A 21,021-nucleotide genomic window follows, 5' to 3' on the forward strand; every position below is an offset into this window, starting at 1 on the left:
TCTCGTCTATTCCCGGAATTTGTTGTGCAGCCACCCCCCTCGTCAATCTAGAACACTTCCTCCCCGCTCAGAAGAAACCCTGTGTGCATCAGCAACCACTCCTCTCTTCTTTCCAGCCCCCAGAAACCACAGGTCTTCCCGTCTGTAGAGATGTGCCAAATCTGGACATTGCACAGAAGAGGAAAACATTCCATTTTGGCCACATCTCTGTGGCACTTGGTGAAGACGGAGGGAATGGCCCTTCTCTGCTGCCTCCCAAAGATTCACTTGGAACATGAAGTATTAGAGGTTGCTGCTGTTCGGGTCAAATTTCAGAGCATTTGACAAAGAATCTCTTGATGGCTTCGCCCCTGAGTGGTGGTGGTGCAAAATCAGAAGGATTTTAAAACTTGTCTTTTTTCTGTTCATTTTTCCAGGTAGCAGAAGGTCAGGAAATTTGTGTGATTGAAGCCATGAAAATGCAGAACAGTATGACAGCTGGGAAAACTGGCAAGGTATGTCCCCGAGTCCCCCCCAGCCCTTGCCAGCTCTGTGACAGGAAGCAGAACCTCCACCTTTGGATCTTGGATGGTTGGGCCTGGAAGGGACCATGGAGGTGACCCCTGCCGGCTCCTCGCTCCCGCAGAGCAGGACATTAAGATTGCGTGCTCTTTCCGCCTGGCACCCGTGTGTCCCAGCCTCATGGAGAGTCTGTCTGACGTGCAGGTAGTCAAAGAACAATTGTTCTTCACCTTAATGTCTTTCGAATTAAAGTGTCTTTAATTTTTAATGTTTACATCTGTCTCGGAGGCAGTCATCTGAGACTTAGGTGACATGGCAGGAACTGGTTTTAGAGATTGCAAGAATTAATGTAACTCTTCAACTCTCCACAAAGAGAACAATTCAATTTTAGATCAAGAGGAGCTGAAAGCCCCATGTACACATGTGGGACATAATGATTTAGGGAGAAAAAAAAAAAATGGAATTGTATTTGCCCTGAAACTGGTTAAGAGTAAAACTTCTCACATGTATTTTCTCCTTGAGGAAAATAGAAAAGTCCTTTTAATAACAACTTCATTATTCTTCCTGCTTCTGCAAAGATGCCACCCGTAGCAGAGGGAGCCTTTTCTGAAGGACGGTTTGGTTTGGGGGGGCCCACATCCCGGAGCGAGGCAGGGTGGGGTGGGGCAAGGAGAGGGCAGAGGCTGCCATGGCCTGCGCCGTGGGAAGCGGAGATCGAGGCCGGGGGACATGGGTGCCCTGGCAGAGGGGCACTGCCGGCCCACACTGTCACTTGCATCAGAGAGACACAGAGGCCCAGTTGCGGGCGGGCGGGCCTGGAGCTGGCTAGGCCGGCTGGAAGGGTGTTGGGGAGATAAGGGCACGACTGGGGAATCCTGCCTCCTACATCTGATTCTTTTCCCAAAAGTGCACCCCAAGTGGTCTTTGTTCTTGTAGAAATTGTTGGTTTTGCTCCGTGGGATTATTTAACATTTCTGCTGCCTTAGTGTCATGAAATGTCCAGGCGTGATGGGAACTTGGCCTCATTTGGAGGGACCCAGAACATATATATATGTCCGATGCATGCCGAGGGCCCCTGTTGCTGGACTGAGGTACTAACACAAAAATGAACGCGGCCTTAGCTCCCCGAAGGAGCGCGGAACCCTCGTCTGTCAGTGTGTTCAGGGTCCCTGCGGTCTCATGGTGGCTTCTGGGTCTCATGTCTCCGGAGGCTCAGCTGATCCCTGGCCATCGGCGGCCCAGAGCCGCTTTCAGGGCGTTGATGGGCTCCGGGTCAACCTGTACTTTGGCCTGACCGCTATCAGCTGGAGTCCTTCCTGCCCATCCCATTTCCTTCTGCGCCCCAGGAGTGGCCGGAGCCCCAGCACAGAGGAGCAGGCCCTGGCGAGCCTCGGGACGGGCAGTTCTTATCTGGAGAGCCATTTTTCCTCCTGGAGAAAATTCACAATGGACGCCGGTCCTCCATGTCATCATCACAGCATGCAAGATGCGTCCTCTGCAAACATCGGAGGCCCCAGACCAGAATGGGCAGCCACTCAGGGCCAGTGGCACCCCCAGGCCTTTGAAATCGTCACTGCATCGGTTCACGGGGTTCTGAGGGCTCCGGGGCCGGAATTCAAGAGAGAAGGACCCTTCTGGCCTTCCAGTTCCTAGCGGAGCCGTGGGGACGCAGGCCAGGGCACCGAACCCGGTGTCGGGGACGTTCTTCCCGTTTGCCGGGTGCCCAGATGCCCAGGAAGGTCGAGCCCGCCATCTGTCTTCACGCCCAAGCAAGAACCTCCCAACAAGTCAGAAGACTGCCTCTTCTCCACTCTACACGGCCCGCCCATTTGAAAGCAGAATACAAAATCGGGAAAGCAAAACCTGACTAGAGCCGAGATAAATCCACAGACCGTGAGGGTACAGTGGCGCGGGGCGGGGGGCGGGGGCTCAGTGCCTGCTCCACGTCAGGCCACCGAGTCCACACGGCCACACAGCTCCGCAGCACTTCCTTTCCCTTCAGAAGGAAGTTTATGATCTCAGGCTAAGGACTTTCTCCTCTTAATTAGGAGTCTCTTTTCTGATGCTTGTATAATTGTGGTTTTGTTTTTGTGTTTGAACACTAAGTATACCAGTAACTCTCAGAGACCTTTCTACCGCCTGAAGCCGCCGAAGAGCTTGGGAGGGCTGGCTGTTGCGGGCTCACGGAGCGTCAGTGCGTCTGGCTTCTAGGGTGCCATGTAGCTTCCCCGCCCCGTGAAGGAATGTCTCTTCATTTCCAGACACGGGTGACAAGATGGCTCCCTCATGGTCTAGTTAATAATTCTGACTCTCCCTTCTTCTTTTTTTCTTTCTTTTTTTTTAATTCAAGGTGAAATCAGTGCATTGTAAAGCTGGAGACACAGTTGGAGAAGGAGATCTGCTCGTGGAACTGGAATGAAGTGTTTATAGCCTTTCAGTCGTCACCCAATTTAATTAGCCATTTGTATTATTATTCTTTCACACTCAATTTATTCAAGCATTTTGCAAGAACACCCCTGTGCAGCAGATTTTACATGGTCATATTTATTCCACATATAGTCAAAACCAACAATCTGCCAAAAAATCACCAATGGAAATTTTTATTGATATAAATACTTGTACATATGATTTGTACTTCTGCTGTGAGATTTCCTAGTGTCAAAATTAAATCAATAAAGCTGAGCATTTGTCTAAATATTAGTTTGCCCTTTTTTTGAATGAAGACAATGTACATAAGAGGCTACTGGCTGTGCCAGTAGCCTTGAAATACTAGCGTTCCATTGTGATCCTTTAAAAAACTTTCTGTAAATCCCAGTTCTTCGCCTTCGTCTCATTGAATTATCATTTACCACCTTAATAATCTGTTTCCCTGCTGCTTCCTGGTTGAGGACCTCGTTCCCATTTGCGGCTATTCTGAACTTCCGAAAGCCCGCATGGGGCCCGGGGCCGGCCGCCGCTGGGGAGTTTGGAAATCCCTCCTGCGCAGCTCCCACGGGGGAGTGCGGGGCCCATGGACCTGGGGGGCGGCCCCCCTCCCCGTCCCCCAGGCTTTGCTGGGGCTCTCTCACCCCAGGAGTGGTGGGTGTGGCTGCCACAAGCCCATCAGTTGATACCCATCCTTGCCTTTTTGTGTTTTTGTGAAGCAAGTTTCCAATTAAGAAAATAGGGCTAAAAATACTGATCCTGTTTTTATGCCAGATGCAGTTAGTGATCACAGGCTACCATTAAGTTGAAGAGCGAGGGAGCTCTCCCAGCGGAGAACGAGGTTACTAAGGATCAGCAGCTGCATTTTCACTGCTTCTGAAATTCTTGGAATACATTTCATACTTTGCTGGTAAGTAAGCAGAGGCAGAGTCGTGCGCTGATCTGAATCAACGCTGACAGATTATCAGATAGAGGTGGGTAGTAATTGGTACTTCGTGCCTTGCTAAAATTATTTCAAGTGCTGTTTGTATTTGGAAGCTATAAGCTTTCTGGCAGGCCTGAAGAACAAATTACTAATGTGTTGGTTCTTCTCTGAAAGGCCCCCCCCAACCCCCCAAATGCTGCTCCCTTCGGAGGCAGGGACGGCACCTTGCCACTGGGCCTCGGGCTCAGGTGAGCTTCCATCTGAAATCGGGGTGTTCAGCAGCATCTGCCGGTAAGGAGGTGGCTTGTGATTTTGCTAGATTAGAATGAAAAGAACCTTCTACCAAGTAAGTAAAGCCCCCTCCCCCTCCCCCCCCCAAAAGCCAACAATAGTACCAACACTTTTAAGTTTGGTTTCCCAAAACATCCAGTTTAATATTATATGATCATCTTTAGTAATAACTTCTTTAATAAGCTTGATCTGGAAACTGTGCATACTAATGTTTTATATGCTCTAAAACTACCCCAAACACAGTGTTTTTCTTGAGGTTCTTTTATTACACTGAGATAACCCAAATCAGTTTAAAAAATTCTTCTTGCTGCTACAAGTTAGAATCAATACAGTAGGGTTGCTAAAATCTAGCTGCTACACGAAGTCTACATTTTAAACGTTATCTTCAAAGCAAAAATTTTATATATATATATATATATATATATATATATATATGACATGAGTTCTTGAAATGTCGTTTAGGGGAATTAATTAAGATCCTGAATTTTCCCTATCTATTCAAGCCCGTGGCGTTCTGGAAGCAGCAAGCAACAAAGCACTATAGGCTAGACAGACTTCAGGCATAATTTTGTGATCAGTATGTCAAAATATTGGGAAAATCAGCTGCGGCTGAAAAAGAGATTGTTCCTTTTCCCACAGATTGAGTTTTATAAGTAAGTATTTGTTTCAAAGGACATTATTACGTGGGCGCACTGAGCGCAGACTGGGCTGAGGGCGTCTCATCGTCGGGGCTCTGTCCCCCAGCCCCCGGCGGAGCAGGGCAGGCCTGGCCCTCGCGCTTGTCATCTGTTCTCCCGCGGATTGTAGCGAAGCCCGTGCTCCCCCTGGAAGTCGTAGTCGTCGTGGTGCGGCAGGCAGACCCACTCGGGTGCGTAGGTGACAGTGCTGTACACGAAGCACTGCAGGGTCCCGTCGGCGGCCGGCGTCTCCTCGGGCGCCCCGCGCGTGCCTTCCCACTCGAGGACGGTGACCTGCAGCGGGGTGCGCTGGTACATGTCCGGGCAGCCCTCAAACTCGTCGAGGAAGCTCAGCATCCGCTCGTCCACGGCGTAGATCTCGCCGAGCACAAGCCGCCCTTGCCCCGGGAGGTTGAGCAGACGTGGGATGTTATGTTCGCCGGCGATCACCAAGGGGTAAGGCTCCAGCGTGCGGCCCCGGCCGCGGAAGGCGGCACAGCCGTTGGCGGGGTCCAGCAGGACCTTGTGGTTGGGCTGGCCTCTCTTCAGGGTCCCGTACACGAACACGCGAGCCATGAGGGCCAGGAAGCTGCGGGGGAGAGAGCAAGCAGACGGTACACACGGTCCGGGCAGAGGCTGCAGGCCTGGTGGGGGTTGGACACTTTGGGAAGGGCCAGCGGGGCTCACGACCGCAGCACAGCCCAGGGCCCACTACTCCGCACCATCCCTGGGGGGCTCGGGGGCTCCGGGAAACACGCCACCCTTTACCGGCTACCGGGCAAAGGCACTCGGGAAAGAACAGATGTGTCCGAAGGAGCCAGCCTGTCTGGGATCAAGCCCTGCAGAACTGCTGTTTCTTAGACCAGTTGGTTTTTAATGTTTTTGAAAGGACTTTAAAAATTACACATAGTTTTTATAGCTAAGTTAGAAATACCAATAAGCAAACGTACACACGTACACACATGTACACACACACACACACACACACACACGTCTATAAAGTAGTCACAAGAGATCGTTCAGGTTTCAGTACTAAGCTTATATTCTGGTTCTGGCGGCAGGACCCAGCCAACTTGAACGATCACACCTTCCGGTTCCTTTCCAAGGTCCTAGAGGGTAATGAGGTTTCCCTGTGACTCACTGTGACTCAGCGCAGCAACCTTGGCTCTCGTGTGAAGGTAAATCGTTACGGCTCACCTGGGTCTGGCCACAGATGGTTACATAACTGAGAAGAGTCATCTGTGTGAAAGTGACTCAAAACTAATGAAGTTAAGGCGGGCCCCCGTCTCCTCAAGGCCTGGCGCCCGGCCGCCCTCCTGCCCACGCTATGTGCTGGTGGCAGCCGACACCAGCCAGGGGCCCCAGGAGGGCACCGCCCCCTGATGTCAGTCCCGTGGCAAGTGGCCCTTGGAGAAGTCACACTAGGCCCGCAGGACTTCCACTTTTTGGTGTGGGGGTCTGGGCCTCACCCCACCTCTTCAGGGCGTCTGGGGAGGGTGCCCGGCCCCCAGAGACCCGGATATCTGCTGACGCCTGCCCACTCCTCTCCTGTCCACTGCCTCAGTCACCAGCCTGCGGAGCGCCAGGAGTTCCACGGGCTTCGGGGAAACTGCAGTCGCAAAGGCTTGGCAGTGGGAGCAGCACCAGGCTGGCCGTGCAGCTGCGCGCTGGGCGCCTTGAGCAAGACAGGGATGTGGTGGGAGCTCTAGTTCTGTGACTCTGGTGACAGGGAAGGACAGACTAGAGCTGTGGGGCGCAAAGGGGAGGCGTGCTGGGCATGAAAGTCTGGAGGTGAATCAAGGAGAAGCTGGAGCGCAGGTCGAGGGATGAGGACCATGTAGGCACCCAGGGCCGCTGCTGGGGGACCAGGGAGGATGGGCCAACGTGGGCACAGAGGGCGCTGAGAGGAGCAACACGGACAGAGGGGTGGGCTGCAAAGCAGCCCTGGAGACCAGACATTTGGGAGGAGCCTCCTGAGTCCCGGACACTTGCATCCTGGCCGCTAGCACCAGCTGTCCACAGCTCCTCCTAAGGGAACCCTGGGCCCAGCCCTTCCTCACCCTGGTCGCCATCACCACCCTCGCCCAAGGACTGCCCCCAACCCCAAATGGGCCTACTAATCTGCTCCCTGCAGCCTCTCCCCAGGGCAGCGCCCAGAGGGTCTCAGCCGAAAGGCTCCACAGCGCTCCTGCCCGCCCCCTCGGGCCATCCCCAGGGGGCACTCGCCCACCTGGAGGCCCCTTCACAGAGGCCACCTCGGGGCTGGCCCAGAGCGGCACCCCACCCAGCCCTGCATTGCCCTCACTTGCTCTCCACGGTGCCTGTTCTCTAAGTGTTCTCTAAGTGGTCCTGTTCCCTGCCAGAGCCTTATGAGCTGGAAGGAAACTTGGAAACATCTCGTCCGGCGATGCCCGCTCTCAGGTTTGGTGAGGATCTAAGAACGCACAGCCCGGCAAAGCCAGTCCAAACTGGAGACCCGCTCCCTCTCAATCACTGGTGCCCTAGCTTTTCTCCTCTTTGATTAAATTTTAAAGTAATATGTGTCCATAATGTAAAAAGTCAAATAGCTGTACCAGAACAATGAAACTGCCTACCCTTTTCCACTCCCTGGAGGCAACACTTTTAAGCCTTTAAGCTGTGGCATTTGGTATCTGTCTTCATATTGTTGATGACTTGCGCACTGCTACTTCTTGAGGGCGTCCTACCTTGCAGGCTCGCGTGGTGGTTTAAAGCGCAGACTTTAGAACCCAATTGCCTGGGTTGTGACTTTAGGCAAACCACTTAACCTCTCCGCCTCGGCTGTAAAAGCAAGTCCTAACAGCAAGCTGCTGCGGAGGGCTGGGGAAGCAGCGGCTCGGCGGGTTGCTGCGCACCCACGGCCCCGCTCGTCCCGCCCGGGAGGCCCGCGCTCCCCGCTGGCCGTGCTCGGTCCTGCCACAGGCGCCCCGCCCCGCGCCCCGAACGCACGCCTGCCCTGCCCCGCGGTCCTCCCGTTGACTCCTGTCAGGGTTTCAGGCAGAGCCGTATTCATTCCAGCATCAGAACTATGTAAACACTGTTCTCAGATAAGGCACAGAGTGTACCATCATTAACTTCCTTTCTTGGACAACTTTTCTGTTTTTCTTGGAATTAAAAATTGCTTGCAGCTTTTTCCCCCCTCTGCTCAAGTTGCTCTGACAGCAATTCAGCCTCTCATTTTCCGAAAGTGCTGTAAGCGTCCTTTCAGGCCTGACCACTGTTAAAGAACAAACACTGAACTCAGTAAATGTGAAGATCTAATTGCCTTTATGACTCGATTCATGAATCAGGCAGCATCCCATCTGGCCCATGGAGGGGATGCTCCGAGGAGCTGTACAAAATGGAAGGTTTTTACAGGAAGGCAGGTGGGGCAAGGAAGTTATTAGCAAAAGAAAAGGATTGTTCCAGGCAAGGTCACCTTCCCTCAGGTGGCAGTCTTACTAGGCAGGTCACCTCCTGTACCTCCTGTTCCTCTGGGGGATGGGGAAAGGCCCACATGACAGATTACCTCATCAGTGCGAAGCAGAAAATTCCTGATTGACTGGTTAAGACTACGTTTCTAGGAAGCCTGAAAGTACAATTGGGTTAGATAATAAAGTCCTTACTCAGTGACTTGGCCTAAAATGCAGCCATTTGGGGCCTCTGTTTTTGTTGTTTTTTTAAGTTTATTTATTTAAGTAACCTCTACACCCAACGTGGGGCTCAAACCCATGACCCCAAGATCAAGAGTTGCATGCTTTTCAGACTGAGCCAGCCAGGCGCCCCTGTGTATCTTTTTACCACCAGGGACTGGGTTCCACTCATGGCATGTCCTGCCATGCCACCCAGGGCTTCCCGGAGCCCCCGCATCCCATGGCCCCTTCTTCCTCAACTCCCTCATTTTGCTGAAGCTAATTCTTTCCCACCCTTAATTAACAGTGTGGCTCAGTGGAGAATTCCAGAAAGTTTTCTTGAGAGCTTTAAAGGCATTCTTGTTTTCTATTTCCCACGTTCTTGTTGAGAAGTCCAGTGCCATTGGACTCCACCATCCTCTGTTCAGGACTTGAGCTTTCCTCTCTGGAGACTTGTGAGATCTTCCTTTTCCTCTCAGATTCTGAGGTTACAGAGTATTGTGTGTGTGTGTGTGTGTGTGTGTGTGTGTGTGTGTGTGTGTGTGTGTGTGTGTGTGTGTGTGTTTAAGATTTACTTGAGAGCGAGCGAGCGAGAGCACGAGTGGGGGGCTGGGCAGAGGGAGAGGGAGAATCTCAAGCAGACTCTGTGCTGAGTGCAGAGCCCGACGTGGGGCTCCATCCCATGACCCTGAGATCATGACCTGAGCTGAAATCAAGAGTCGGATGCTTAACCAACAGAGCCGCCCAGGTACCCCACTACTTGTGGGCTTCTTTCATTCACTGTGCTGGGAGTTTCTATCTGAAAACTCACCATCTTGGACCATGGGGAGTTTCCTTCTTGTTTCTACCCTCTTGTTCTCTTTCTGGTCTCCTAATACTCAGGTATTGTGTATCCTGGATTAATTTTCCCATTTTCTCTCTCTCCTTTTTCCAGGTTTTTTTCTTTATAGTCTACTTAACTCTCAGTCCTTCTATGAATTTGTGTCTATTTTTGCCATCAAAGTTCTTTTCCAGCTCGAAGCCACCTCTCATCTTTGGGAAGGTATTAATTATCATGGGATTGGGTGGTGGCTTTACGTTTTCATCTTTGCCTGCCTGGCCTTTTTGTTTTGGTGTGTGTTTCTTTAGAGGTTTTCTTCAAACGCTGGTAATCCTTGGCTACTGGCCTTTCATGTTGAGAATCCAGACACCATTTAGGCAATGAAGGCTCTGCGTGCGAGGGAGAGAGCCTGATGGTTGGCAAACCTCGCGTGGGGGATCAGTAGGTTTGGGCAGTGCAGGCTGCGGGGAGGGGGTGGGCTCCAGATAACAGAATCTACAGCCATGCGGATTTCCTTCGATCTCCATTTTCTGGGTGCCGCCCAACCCCACCCCAGCTGGGACCAGTGTCCCCAGTACCAAGCCTCTCTGGACAGTGTCTCACCTGCTCCCTGCTGGGAAGAAAAGAAGAGACTGGGTGTCTGCTCCCTATACAGACTTTCACCCTTTCCTGCTGTTTCTTCCCTGACCCTCCTCTTCATAGGCCCATGGGTCCGGAGTTTCTCTGGCCGTCTGCTGTACTGGTCACTAGTTGCTTGCGGGCTTCGCACCATGCAGGGACTTCCGGTGTCTGGTTTCTCCAGGCTGCTAAGTCATTTTCTGTCTTCCAGAATTTCATTGCCCTCCCTCATCTTCTGTCTTTATGGGTCACTGGAGTGGTATTTAGGGAGAAAGCAGGACCAGAAGAGCCTGTTCCTCTCGAGTCTCCTTCTTGGGGAACCCTCACTGCACCAACCATGCCGCCATTTCACAGGGCCCTCAGCCCCTTCATCTTTCCAGAGGCTCAGTGTGAAATGGGATGGAAGTGGAGCTTTGGGAACCACTTGCTTAGAGGGGCGCTGAGAAGAGTTGACGGCACCAATGACGTGGGTGTGTTTTAGGTTGCCGAGAAAGCCGGTAAGGTGGCAGTCACGGGCCCAGAGAGGGCTGGGCATGGCTGGGGGACAGAGGGCGTTATGCTCACAGAGGGGAGTCGTGTTCCCTGAAGCAAGAGCATGAGGGGAGAACAGGAAGCAACCAAAGGAGAGGGAAAGGCCAGCAGGGCACTCAGGGAGCCGCAGGGGAGCCGAGTTTGTCGCCCCAGAGTATGCCTCTTTGGCAGAGGATTACTTCAGGCTGATTATTTTTAAGAAACACAGGAGAAGCTCTGTTAGAAGTGACCCTTTTTAGAAGAGTCAATTGCATTTCTAAGGGGTGTCTCCATTTCTGAGGTTATCTTCCTACCTCAGAAATGGACACACCCCTCTTCCAGCAAGAGGGGGATGGCTCTCCATCTCTAGAAGCTCTATCAGTGCCCAAGGCAAAGACTGAGAGATGCATAACTTTACCCTTGTTCACTGTGCTTCACCCGCAAACCTCCCACACCTGGCTCCCGGGGCCCCAACACCTTTTGTCTTTAGCTGGAGATAGTATCTAAGGGGAGGGTGCGGGCCATTTAGGGAGTTACTCAGTTCCCCTGGGTCTCGCCATGTATGCAGGAGATACACATGTTATAAAATTTTTGTGTTTCTCTCCTGTTAATCTTTTACTACAGGGAGTAATAAGGGTAGAGGGAAAATTATGTTCCTTCCCCACATAAGGAATGAGACATATTCACCCCTCTCCCGTTCGCCGTGAAGGTCAAGGGAAATAGACTGGTAAACAGGCAGCCACAAAAAAAAAAAAAAAAAAAAGTGGAGCAGGGACGGTGGGAAAGAGCGTGCTGAAGGTGTGGTGAGGGGGGCCCTGCCTCAGAAGGGACAGATGGGTGGCCACAGGTATGCTCGTGCTGAGCTGCCTGGCCTTTCCTTAAAATAGGTGATGTCCCTGCCCAGGATGGGGCGGGTACCACCAGGGCTGAGGAGTTGTAGAATGGAAAGGTTCAGAACAGTCCGACTGGAAAAAGCCTGAGCTTTGGAATAAGAGCTACAAGATGCCAGAGCGGGTTCTCAGCAAAGACAGTGCTGAGCTTTCCTTACTCCGGGGACTCAGCTGCAAGGGAAGAGAAGAAATCCCTCACCCATGAGTGGTCAAGCCGGCCTAGAGGAAGGACAGAAATCGTGGTCAGAACGCTGCAGAGGATGGCGCTCCTTCAGGGGCTGATTCCTCCCAGCGATGACCAGGCATCATCCACCCGGCCCTGTGCCATCTCTGCTTACCAAATCTGCCCCGCGCATTAAAGACAGGTGGTGGGGCCCCACTGAGCAGATGTGGAAGCTAACGGGGCAGAGACGAGGCTCCAGGCACAGAACCTGTGGGGGCAGTGCCAGGGACGGGGCCTAGGTCTGCTGGGCTCGTGGTATCCCCAGCGCTCTGCCCGTCAGGCTGACCCCAAGGCCACGGGGAGGTGACCCTGTCAGGGACAGGCCAGGACTCAGGCTCTGCAGTGACAGTGACGGTTTACAAAGGACATACCTCACTATATTCTTTGTCTCCCCCACTTGTTTTCACTGAATTTTTATTAAAAAAAAATTTTTTTTTAAAGATTTTATTTACTTATTTAATTGACAGAGAGAGAGAGACAGCGAGAGAAGGAACACAAGCAGGGGGAGCGGGAGAGGGAGAAGCAGGCTTCCCGCGGAGCAGGGAGCCCGATGCGGGGCTCGATCCCAGGACCCTGGGATCATGACCTGAGCCACCCAGGCGCCCCTTCACTGAATTTTACTTGATAAACCAATTCCTTCTCTTGATCTCTTATTTTCAAATTTTTAAAAATTGTGATAAAATACACAAAATATAAAATTTACCATCCTATTTTTAATGGTACAGTTCAGTAGTGTTAAATACATTCACATTATTGTGCACCCATCACCACCATCCATCTCCAAGACTCTTTCCATCTTACAGAACTGAAACTCTATACCCATTAAATAGTAACTCCCCATTCCCTGTCTCCCCATCCCTGACAAGCCCATGCTATTTTCTATGAGTTTGACTACTCTAGGTACCTCTTATAAGTGAAATTACATAATGTCTGTGTTTCTGTGGCTAATTTCACGGAGCATAGTGTCCTCGAGGTTTATCCATGCTGCAGCACATGTCAGAATTTCTTTCCTACTTAAGGCTGAATAATTCTCCATCATACGCATACACCACATTTTATTCATCCACCAACCAATAGACATCTGGGTTGCTTCCACTTCTTGGCTGTTGTGAATAATGCTGCCATGAACATGGGATTGCTAGATCATACGGTTATTCTATGTTTAATTTTCTGAAGAACCTCCATTCTGTTTTCCATTAGCAGCTGTACCATTTTTACATTCCCACCAGCAGTGCACAAGGGTTCCAGTTTCTCCACATCTTTGTCAGCACTTGTTGTTTTCTGTTTTGGTTTGCCTTATTTTTGATAGTGGCCAACCTAACTGGTGTGAGGCAGTATCTCACTATGGTTTTGATGTGCATTTCCATGATTGGTGACGTTCAGCATCTTTTCATCTGATTATTGGCCACTCGTATATCTTCCTTGGAGGAATGTCTATTCAGGTTTTTCACTATTGCGTTTTAGTTCTCTATATCTTCTGGATATTAACCTCTTACCAGATGCATGATTTACAAATATGTTCTCTCACTCCATAGGTTATGTTTTCATTCTGTTGGTTGTGTCCTTTGATGCACAGTTTTGAATTTTGGTGTTGTTCAATGTATTTTTACTTCTGTTTCCCATGTTTTGGTGTCATATCCAAGAAATCACTGCCAAATCCAATGTCATGAAACTTTTGCCCTATGTTTTCTCAAGTTTTATAGCGTTAGCTCTTATATTTAGGTCATTGATCCATTTTGAGTTAATTTTTGTATGCGGTGTAAAGGAAGGGTCCAACTTTATTCTTTTGCATATGGATATCTGGTTTTCCAATTGTTGTAAAGACTACCCTTTCCCCATTGGTCTTGGCACCCTTGTCAAGAATCATTTAACTATATATGCAATGACTGATTTCTAGACTCTCTATTGTCTTTCATTGGTCTCCATATGTGTGTGTCTTTATGTCAGTACCACACTGTTTCTGATTGCTGTAGCTATGTGGTAAGTGTTTTGAAATCAGGAAGTAGGAGACCTCCAACTTTGTTATTTTTCAAGATTACCTTACTTATTTGGGGTCCCTGGATATTCCTTATGAATTTTAGGATGGATTTTTCTATTTCTGCAAAAATGCAACTTTGGGAATTTTCATAAGAGTTGAATTAAACCTGTAGATCATTTTGGGTAGTATTAGCATCCTAACAATAGTCTTCTAATCCATGAACATGAGATATCTTTCCATTTATTGTCTTCAATTTCTTTAAGCAATGTGTTGTAGTTTTCAGCGTATACGTCTTTCACCTCCTTGGTTAAGTTTATTCCTAAGTATTTTATTCTTTTTGATGTTACTGTAAGAGGAATTAGTTTTTATATTTTCTTTTCAGATTTTTCAATGCTAATATATAGAAATGCAACTGATTTTTGTGCACTGATTTTTGTATCCTTCAACTTTGCTGAATTTATTAATTCTCACAGTTTTCTTGTGGAAATCTTACAGCTTTCTACATATAAGATAATGTGAACAGAGATAATTTTACTTCTTCCTTTCCAATTTGGATATCTCATTACTTTTACTTGTCTGATTGTTTCAGGTAGGACTTCTAATAAATACTATGTTGAGTAGAAGTGGTAAAATTACAAGCATCCTTATCTTGTTTCTGGTCTTAGAGGAAAAACTTTGTCTTTCATCTCTGAGTATGAGGTTAGTTTGGGGCTTTTTATATATGGCCTTTATTATATTGAGGTAGTTTCCTTCTATTCCTAGTTTAAGTGTTTTTACCACAAACTTGCGTTGAATTTTGTCCAACTTTTTTTCCTTCATTCTATTAATGTTTATTACATTGATTTTCTTATGTTGAACCACCCTTGCATTCCTGAGATAAACTCCAGTTGGTCGTGGTATATAATCCTTTTAATGTGTTGCTGAATTTTGTTTGCTAATATTTTGTTTAGAATTTTTGCATCAGTCCTCAGGGATATTAATCTGTGGTTTTGGTAACTAAGAATGCTGCTCTCATTGAATGAGTTTGGAAGTGTTCCCTCCTCTTCAATTTTTGGGAAGATTTGGTAGATTTCACCAGTGAAGCCATCTGGTTCTGGTCTTTGTTTTTAAAGTGTGCAAGTTGGGGGAGAGGGAGAGAATCTCAAGCATAACCCATGACCCATGAGATCATGACCTGAGCTGAAACCGAGAGTCGGATGCTTTAACCTACTGAGCCACCCAGGCATCCCATGTTAAGAGGTTTTGATTACTAATTCAATCTCTTTTCTGGTTATTAGTTGTTCCGATTTTCTATTTCTTCACAGTTCACCTTGGTAGGGTGTGTTTCTAGGAATGATCCGTTTCATCTAGGTTTCCAATTTGTTGGCACACAACTGTTGTAATTCTTTTTATTTCTACTAAATGGGCTGTAATGTCCCCTCTTTCATTTCTGACTTAAGTTATTTGTATCTTTCTTCTTAGTAAATTGAAAAGTTTGTCAATTTTGTTGATTTTCTCTATTGTTCTTCTGTTCTCTATTTTATCTCTGCTCCAATCTTTCTTTATTTTTTCCTTCCTTTTGCAAAGTGTAGTTTTTCTTCTGTTCTTTGTCTGACATGTTCATCCCATCTCCAGGGGCGGCTGTGAGGGTCACAGCCAACAGGACATGTGAAAAAGTCTACTACATGGGCCAGATCCTCTCAGAACCCCAGCCGGGGCTAATTAAGAACATGCCTGTGATTCAGGTTGGGAGACGGTGGCACTGCCATCCCGAGGCTCATACATTACCGTGTTTCAGCCATGTTAGTCTTCGATAAAATGCAAGAGTTTCGTTTAGGAACAGCCATAGGTGAGCCACTTGGGTTTTTCCAGAGGAAACTGAAGAGCGACCTTTAGAAGTGGCTCTAACTCCGCTTTAATGTAAAGTACATCCCCCAGGTAGGCCTCTTCTAGGACACTGATGGCTGACCAGGCCCGCCCTGTGGGCCCAGATAGCAGTTGGGGCTCAGCCCTTGCAGGGAACATCGTCAGGCAGGGCAGCCTCAGTGTTCTATTGACGGACATGTAAGAATGCAGCGCATGGTAAGAGTAAAGAAATGTACAGGGACAGGCCTGACTCGATCCCCATCTCTACCAACTTGGCAACTGTGGGTCTTTAAGAAAGTCGTTTTAAAACTGGGTTCATTCTCTCTCTACTGACTGCCGATTGTGTGCATGGCCTTAGCACCCAATGAATGTTTTTTCCTAGGTTCTCCAGCCCACCTCCTTCATCAAGATCCTCTAAAAATATCTACTAGCTTATATTCCTCTCAATGAAGCCTCTTAAAAAATTAAAAAAAAAAAGAATATTCCACATAATAAACAGGAGAGGGAATCAAGCCATATCAATTACTGGTTGGGCCTTAATAATTTTTCAGAGCCAAGAATACCCAGGAAGGTGCTGTTACATAGAAATGATCCTGGTTAGTGGCGCCTGGGCGGCTCAGTTGGTTAAGCGGCTGCCTTCGGCTCAGGTCATGATCCCAGGGTCCTGGGATCGAGTCCTGCATCAGGCTCCCTGCTCGGCAGAGAGCCTGCTTCTCCTTCTCCCTCTGTCTGCCGCTCTGCCTACTTGTGCTCTCTATTTCTGTTAAATAAATAAATAAAAATCTTAAAAAAAAAAAAAAAAAAGAAATGATCCTGGTTAGACCACAGGTTAACTTCAACTCTGTGGAAAATCAGTCCAGTAGCTTTCTTCTGCAGAAGATAATTTCTTCTCATGAAAGAAAACCGGACAATAAAATTAAACTTCTTTTCTAGGAACTAATGCAGCCTGCTAGAATGACAAATTATAATAGCCTACATTTCATCTATTGAATTGTATCCTTTACTACTTATGTAAGGAAAAAAAAAGAATTAACATTTTGCATTTCTGGCTCCTTTCATAAGAAAAACATCATTACCTTTCTGATTGTGTTTGGAACAAATACAGATCCTTCAGGAAGAAACTCATCCCTGTGGGGATTGAGAAAGGATCAGAGTTAAGCACTGAAACAAGCAATTAATTCCCATTAGAGGATTAAGGCACTTATGTTCACTTTGAATGAGAAAAACAAATTGTGAATAAAATCATGTATAACCAAGAGGTTACTTGTCAGAGTTAATAAATTAGAGAACTGAAGGGCAAACCGAATGCACAGGAGAAGCTGAGCACCACGAGCAGCACAGGTGGGTGCACTGGCGGGGTTTTGTGTTCATGGGATAAGATCTGCCCTTCTCTTTAAATGCCACAGACTAGGTCCCTGTCCTCTGATGCTGTCCTTCCTCTAACGAATGCAGTCTAAGGAGAAGTCTAAAAGTGTTTTCTACCCTGTTATGTCACCGTCCCTACCACACATGGATTTCCCTACAAAATCAACGAGAGAGACGCATGGGATACTACCATTCAACGTGGCCTATTTCACTTTCAGGTCTTAGAGCCGACTCTGAATGACCCCGAGCACCATCTGCCAAGGGCATTATCAATGTGTCCAGGACTGAGCAGGGGGCCACTGCTGTGCTAGGGTGTCAGCACCTTCCACTTGAGAATCGAAGACCCCAAAAACTGAACCCCTGTCCCAAACCCAACTGGCTGGGAGTAGTGTGGACAGCCGGGGGTCAGCCGGGAGGTGGGACAGGCTCAGAGAATCTCAAAATGTGGCTACTTCAGCACTGTCAGTATTTAAGAAAACAAAACCACTCCTGGACGTGTCCCCCGGCCTGCACTGCTGGAGATGCCTGTCCCTCGCTCAGCACTTCTCAGTCTTCAGACAGCCTGTCTGTGGTTTCATATTTCATTGCTGAAGCAGAAATTAAAAGTGATTACGAGTCATTTCCATAGTTGTTGAACTTCTCCCGCTTAATTCTTTTTCTTAGCCACCTGGTGGTAAGAGTGTAAAAGGCAGGGTTCAGTTGAAGCGTTTATTATGCTAGTTTACTAATTGCAAGTATTGTGTCTGCCGAGGCCACATTCCGAAACACGCATACCAGGTGAACCAAACAAGCACTCTTCTTCGACTTACTGCAAAGGGACTTAAATGGACACCGGCTTCTAACATGAGAACAGTCTTTAAATAAAGGAGCCTCCATAGAATATTCATCCCGCATGGATTAAAATGTAACGATGGGGGGAAATGTTAGGAAATCTGCAAGTCACTTCAGACTGTCTTCTTTGAAGCCAACAAGTTTGCTGCACACTGTGAAATTAAGAGTGTGAGGAAAGACGGGTGAAGGGACGGGCTTCGGGGGGCTCGAGCCTGAGCCTGTGCGGGGCTGGCTCTGGCCCTGGGCACCGCGGCTCCCTGCGCCTGTCTGGCCCGCGCCGCCCCGTCCCCACCGAGGGGCTGCTCCTGCCAAGCCGGCCGCCAGGACCTAGTGTGGACTCGTGTGCAGGGAAGGCACAGCGACGCGGAGCACGCCTGCTGGAGAGGGGGTTTCTTATTTTATAGAACAGTCCTGCATCTCAGTCAAGTGGCTCCTTCTCCCCTCCCTGTTGTAACATTATTTTCCCTTGAGAAAACGCCCGGGTGTCTGATATAGTCACACATTAATTCTTCAGAAGTTTCTCAGAACTGTAGGAAACAGGTGAAAAAACAAAGTGCCTTGAACTCCGCGCCGGCGCGGGGCCTGGAGCACGGAGCGCTGGAAGGTCGCGTCACTCTCCGCTCCGAGGGGCTGGTGGGCGGCGCGCTGGGGACGCTTTGATGCTGTCATTCTCCTGCTTGCCGGTCTCTTTACAGCAACGACAGGGGCTTCCTGCCCGGCCGACCCCTCGCCAACCCCACTGACTACCCCGGAAACGATTCTGGCAAAACACCTTTCTGACATTAACCAAGCAGCGGTGCCTTTGAAATCAAGAAGTGAGGGTCTCCGCTCCGCTGTCCCCTCCCTCTCTGACCCCTCATGGGTCCGTGTGACAAACGGGCGCTTTATGGTCCCTGATGCCACACTGGGTCCTCTGAATGCTGCCTCGGCAACCATCCCGGGGCTGTCCACTCTTTGGCTCTGCCAGACATTTTCTGAAGAGATTTTTTAATGCCATACCACTTTTTTTTTCTTTAAATTTTTTATTGTTATGTTAATCACCATACATTACATCATTAGTTTTTGATGTAGTGTTCCCTGATTCATTGTTTGCGTATAACACCCAGTGCTCCATTCAGTAATTGCCATACCACTTTTAAGGCAATTATTTTGCCATCCTTAAAACAAAGTGACCAACGAGGGAGATAGGACCGTCCCCTCCCACCCCCAGGCCCACTCTAAACATCTGGAGAGAACAGCTGTAAAATCCCCACACAGTGAGTCAGGCCAAGGACTCTAGGGAGGCCGGACGGCGAGCGGGCGGTGCTGTTGGTCCCCCGGGCTCCCGGCAGGTGGCGAGCGCGCAGGGGAGGCCCGGCCCCCACAGCCAGAGAGGAGCGTGCGCTGCCGCAGGTGGTGGGGAGCGCACTCGTGCCACCAGCACTGCTGATGCCCGGGAAGAAGGTGCTGAGAGTTACCACCACAAAGGGCCCACCTGTGGCTCCGAGGGGGAGACTAGGTAATGCTGGCCACTACGAGTTGAGAGCATGGACTCCGTGCCTGGCCCCATGCTAAAGGCTCCACTTACATTCTCAAGTTGATACTCAAGGGGACATCTCCCTACTCTCTAGGTTCTCCCCATTTTACAGATGGGGAAACAGAGTGACTTACACAGGTGCCCCGTTACAGCTGACAGAGCCAATGTGTTTACCTTCACACCCTCCTGCCCTATGAAAGCGCTCACCCAGCTCTGGGAGGAAGGCCCTCCTCTCGTGGCTCCCTGCACAACAGGAACACCTCCCTGCCCTTGGAGGCCCGGGCAGCCAGTGGCTCAGGCCACTGCTCCACATCAGGCTCCATTTATGTCCTCACCCAGAAGGCACCCCCAGGTGTTTACTGAGCAACAAGTACACATCACTGCAACCTGCCAGGCGTGCACCACGGAATCGGTGCTCAGAAGCTGCCACCATCCTGGAATTCTCAACAATTTATCTTCAACCTTGTGTTAAGTGAAGTCTGATGGGACACTAGCTCCATGCAGCACCACTGGAACACAGCATTCTCGATGTGCCAGGAGCACAGAACCCCAGGGTGCCACGATGCATGGGATTCAGCGAGACTCAGAGTGAGGACAAGGTAACATGTGATGTCTATGACTGGCTCAGCCGGAGAAGCCAAACTCCATTCCAAGCAGAACTTTGCTGGAATGCAGGAGGGTGGTATATACATTTTTCGGAATGACCCACCCATATACCTAATGGGTGAATTTTCTTGTGTATAAAATTTTATCTCAAAGAAAACTGATCTAAAGAAAAAGATTGAGATCATAGAAGGAACACAATTTGCTGGCCTCTTGGTCTATAATTACTATTACCGGATTATATTCTTATCTGAGTTCAACATGCTTCATAATCCCCAACCAACAGTAAAACCTTCCCATCTCTTATTTAGGATTTGTGGTGGCCTCCCTTAAACCTAGTCACTTTCTGGAACCCAACATGCAGTGAAACAAGGCCAACAGACTTCTCGGGATCTGTCTCTGGGCTTGTGGCAGGTGAAGCAGCCCGAGGAGGTAGGGCCGAGGGTGCAGTGAGCTCTGAGGCATGGCTCCCGGGATTCAGACTCGGGGCTCACCAGCTATCATGACCTACCTGGGGCCCATCCACACTGCTGCTGACCAAGCAGAGGTTTCCCACACTTGGCTACTAAGAAATACAGCAAATGATTTGCCATTTAGAATACGTTTGCAAGCCTGCTAGAGAAGAATGCAGCTCTTAACCGACATGCTGGCAGTTGCTCAAATATGTTCATTCTGCCTGGCACAAGGTCAAGGAGAAAGAGCCAAGGATCTGTGCCGTGTCCCAACCTGACGTCCATCCTCAGGACATGGCGAAAGGGCCAAGGGGTCTGGTTTGAAGCAGGTAAGTCCCACCTACCTTGTCTGCCCCCAGAGGTCTTTGTTTTTCTTCAGCGACAACTCAGGCCAAAAGCAATGGAGGGCAAGGGAATGACTATCTGTCAGTGTACCATCTAACAGGTTTTGTTTTTCAGAAACATTTTAAGGCTATATTAACAAAGTGGTTTTTATTCAACTGTTCTGCTTTCTTAGGTGAGAAATGGGGAACTTGGAAATAGAACTTAAATTTAAGTCTGAAGCAACACAAAAGCACTATTACAAAATGTCAGAGAAAGCCATTCCTTTTTAGGTGGCTTGCTAACTATTCTAGAAAGAAGAGAACACACACCTATTTAAACAACTCTTAGATAACCACCTTAGAAGTCAGGCCTACCCAAAGGTGAATAAAATTGTTTCAAATGCAGGTGAGGGTTCCTGGCTAGGCCTGAGCCCACACTCCCTGTACTTAATACGGTATTTCATAGCTCTGGAGGAACAAGCCTCCCAGAAGCGGCACTGGACAGAGAGCTGAGAAATCAGAGGTCAAAGCCAAGCTCGGCCAACTGTCAGGGGGACCCGCCTCACCCAGCCAATTGGGGCAAGGCCGCAGCGGTTGGTA

General features: G+C 49.0%; 2 protein-coding genes across 4 annotated transcripts in view; one reads left to right on the plus strand and one right to left on the minus strand.

The window, feature by feature from the left end:
- PCCA (propionyl-CoA carboxylase subunit alpha) overlaps positions 1 to 3,190 on the plus strand; it is a 393,065-nt gene extending 389,875 nt beyond the window's left edge. For both annotated transcript variants that reach the window (XM_088021889.1, XM_028112036.2), the window contains 2 exons: positions 417 to 494; positions 2,852 to 3,190. In XM_088021889.1, the coding sequence (XP_087878015.1) occupies positions 417 to 494; positions 2,852 to 2,920 (147 nt within the window). In that variant the 3' untranslated portion in view covers positions 2,921 to 3,190. The remainder of the gene's footprint in view (positions 1 to 416; positions 495 to 2,851) is intronic.
- Positions 3,191 to 4,589: 1,399 nt separating this feature from the next.
- GGACT (gamma-glutamylamine cyclotransferase) overlaps positions 4,590 to 21,021 on the minus strand; it is a 43,709-nt gene continuing 27,277 nt past the window's right edge. For both annotated transcript variants that reach the window (XM_028112099.2, XM_028112100.2), the window contains exon 2: positions 4,590 to 5,407. In XM_028112099.2, the coding sequence (XP_027967900.1) occupies positions 4,924 to 5,394 (471 nt within the window). In that variant the 5' untranslated portion in view covers positions 5,395 to 5,407 and the 3' untranslated portion in view covers positions 4,590 to 4,923. The remainder of the gene's footprint in view (positions 5,408 to 21,021) is intronic.

Source organism: Eumetopias jubatus, unplaced genomic scaffold, assembly GCF_037043125.1.
Source record: "Eumetopias jubatus isolate StellerSeaLion01/CBP00866 unplaced genomic scaffold, mEumJub1_p1.0 scaffold_3, whole genome shotgun sequence".
NCBI lineage: Eukaryota > Metazoa > Chordata > Mammalia > Carnivora > Otariidae > Eumetopias > Eumetopias jubatus.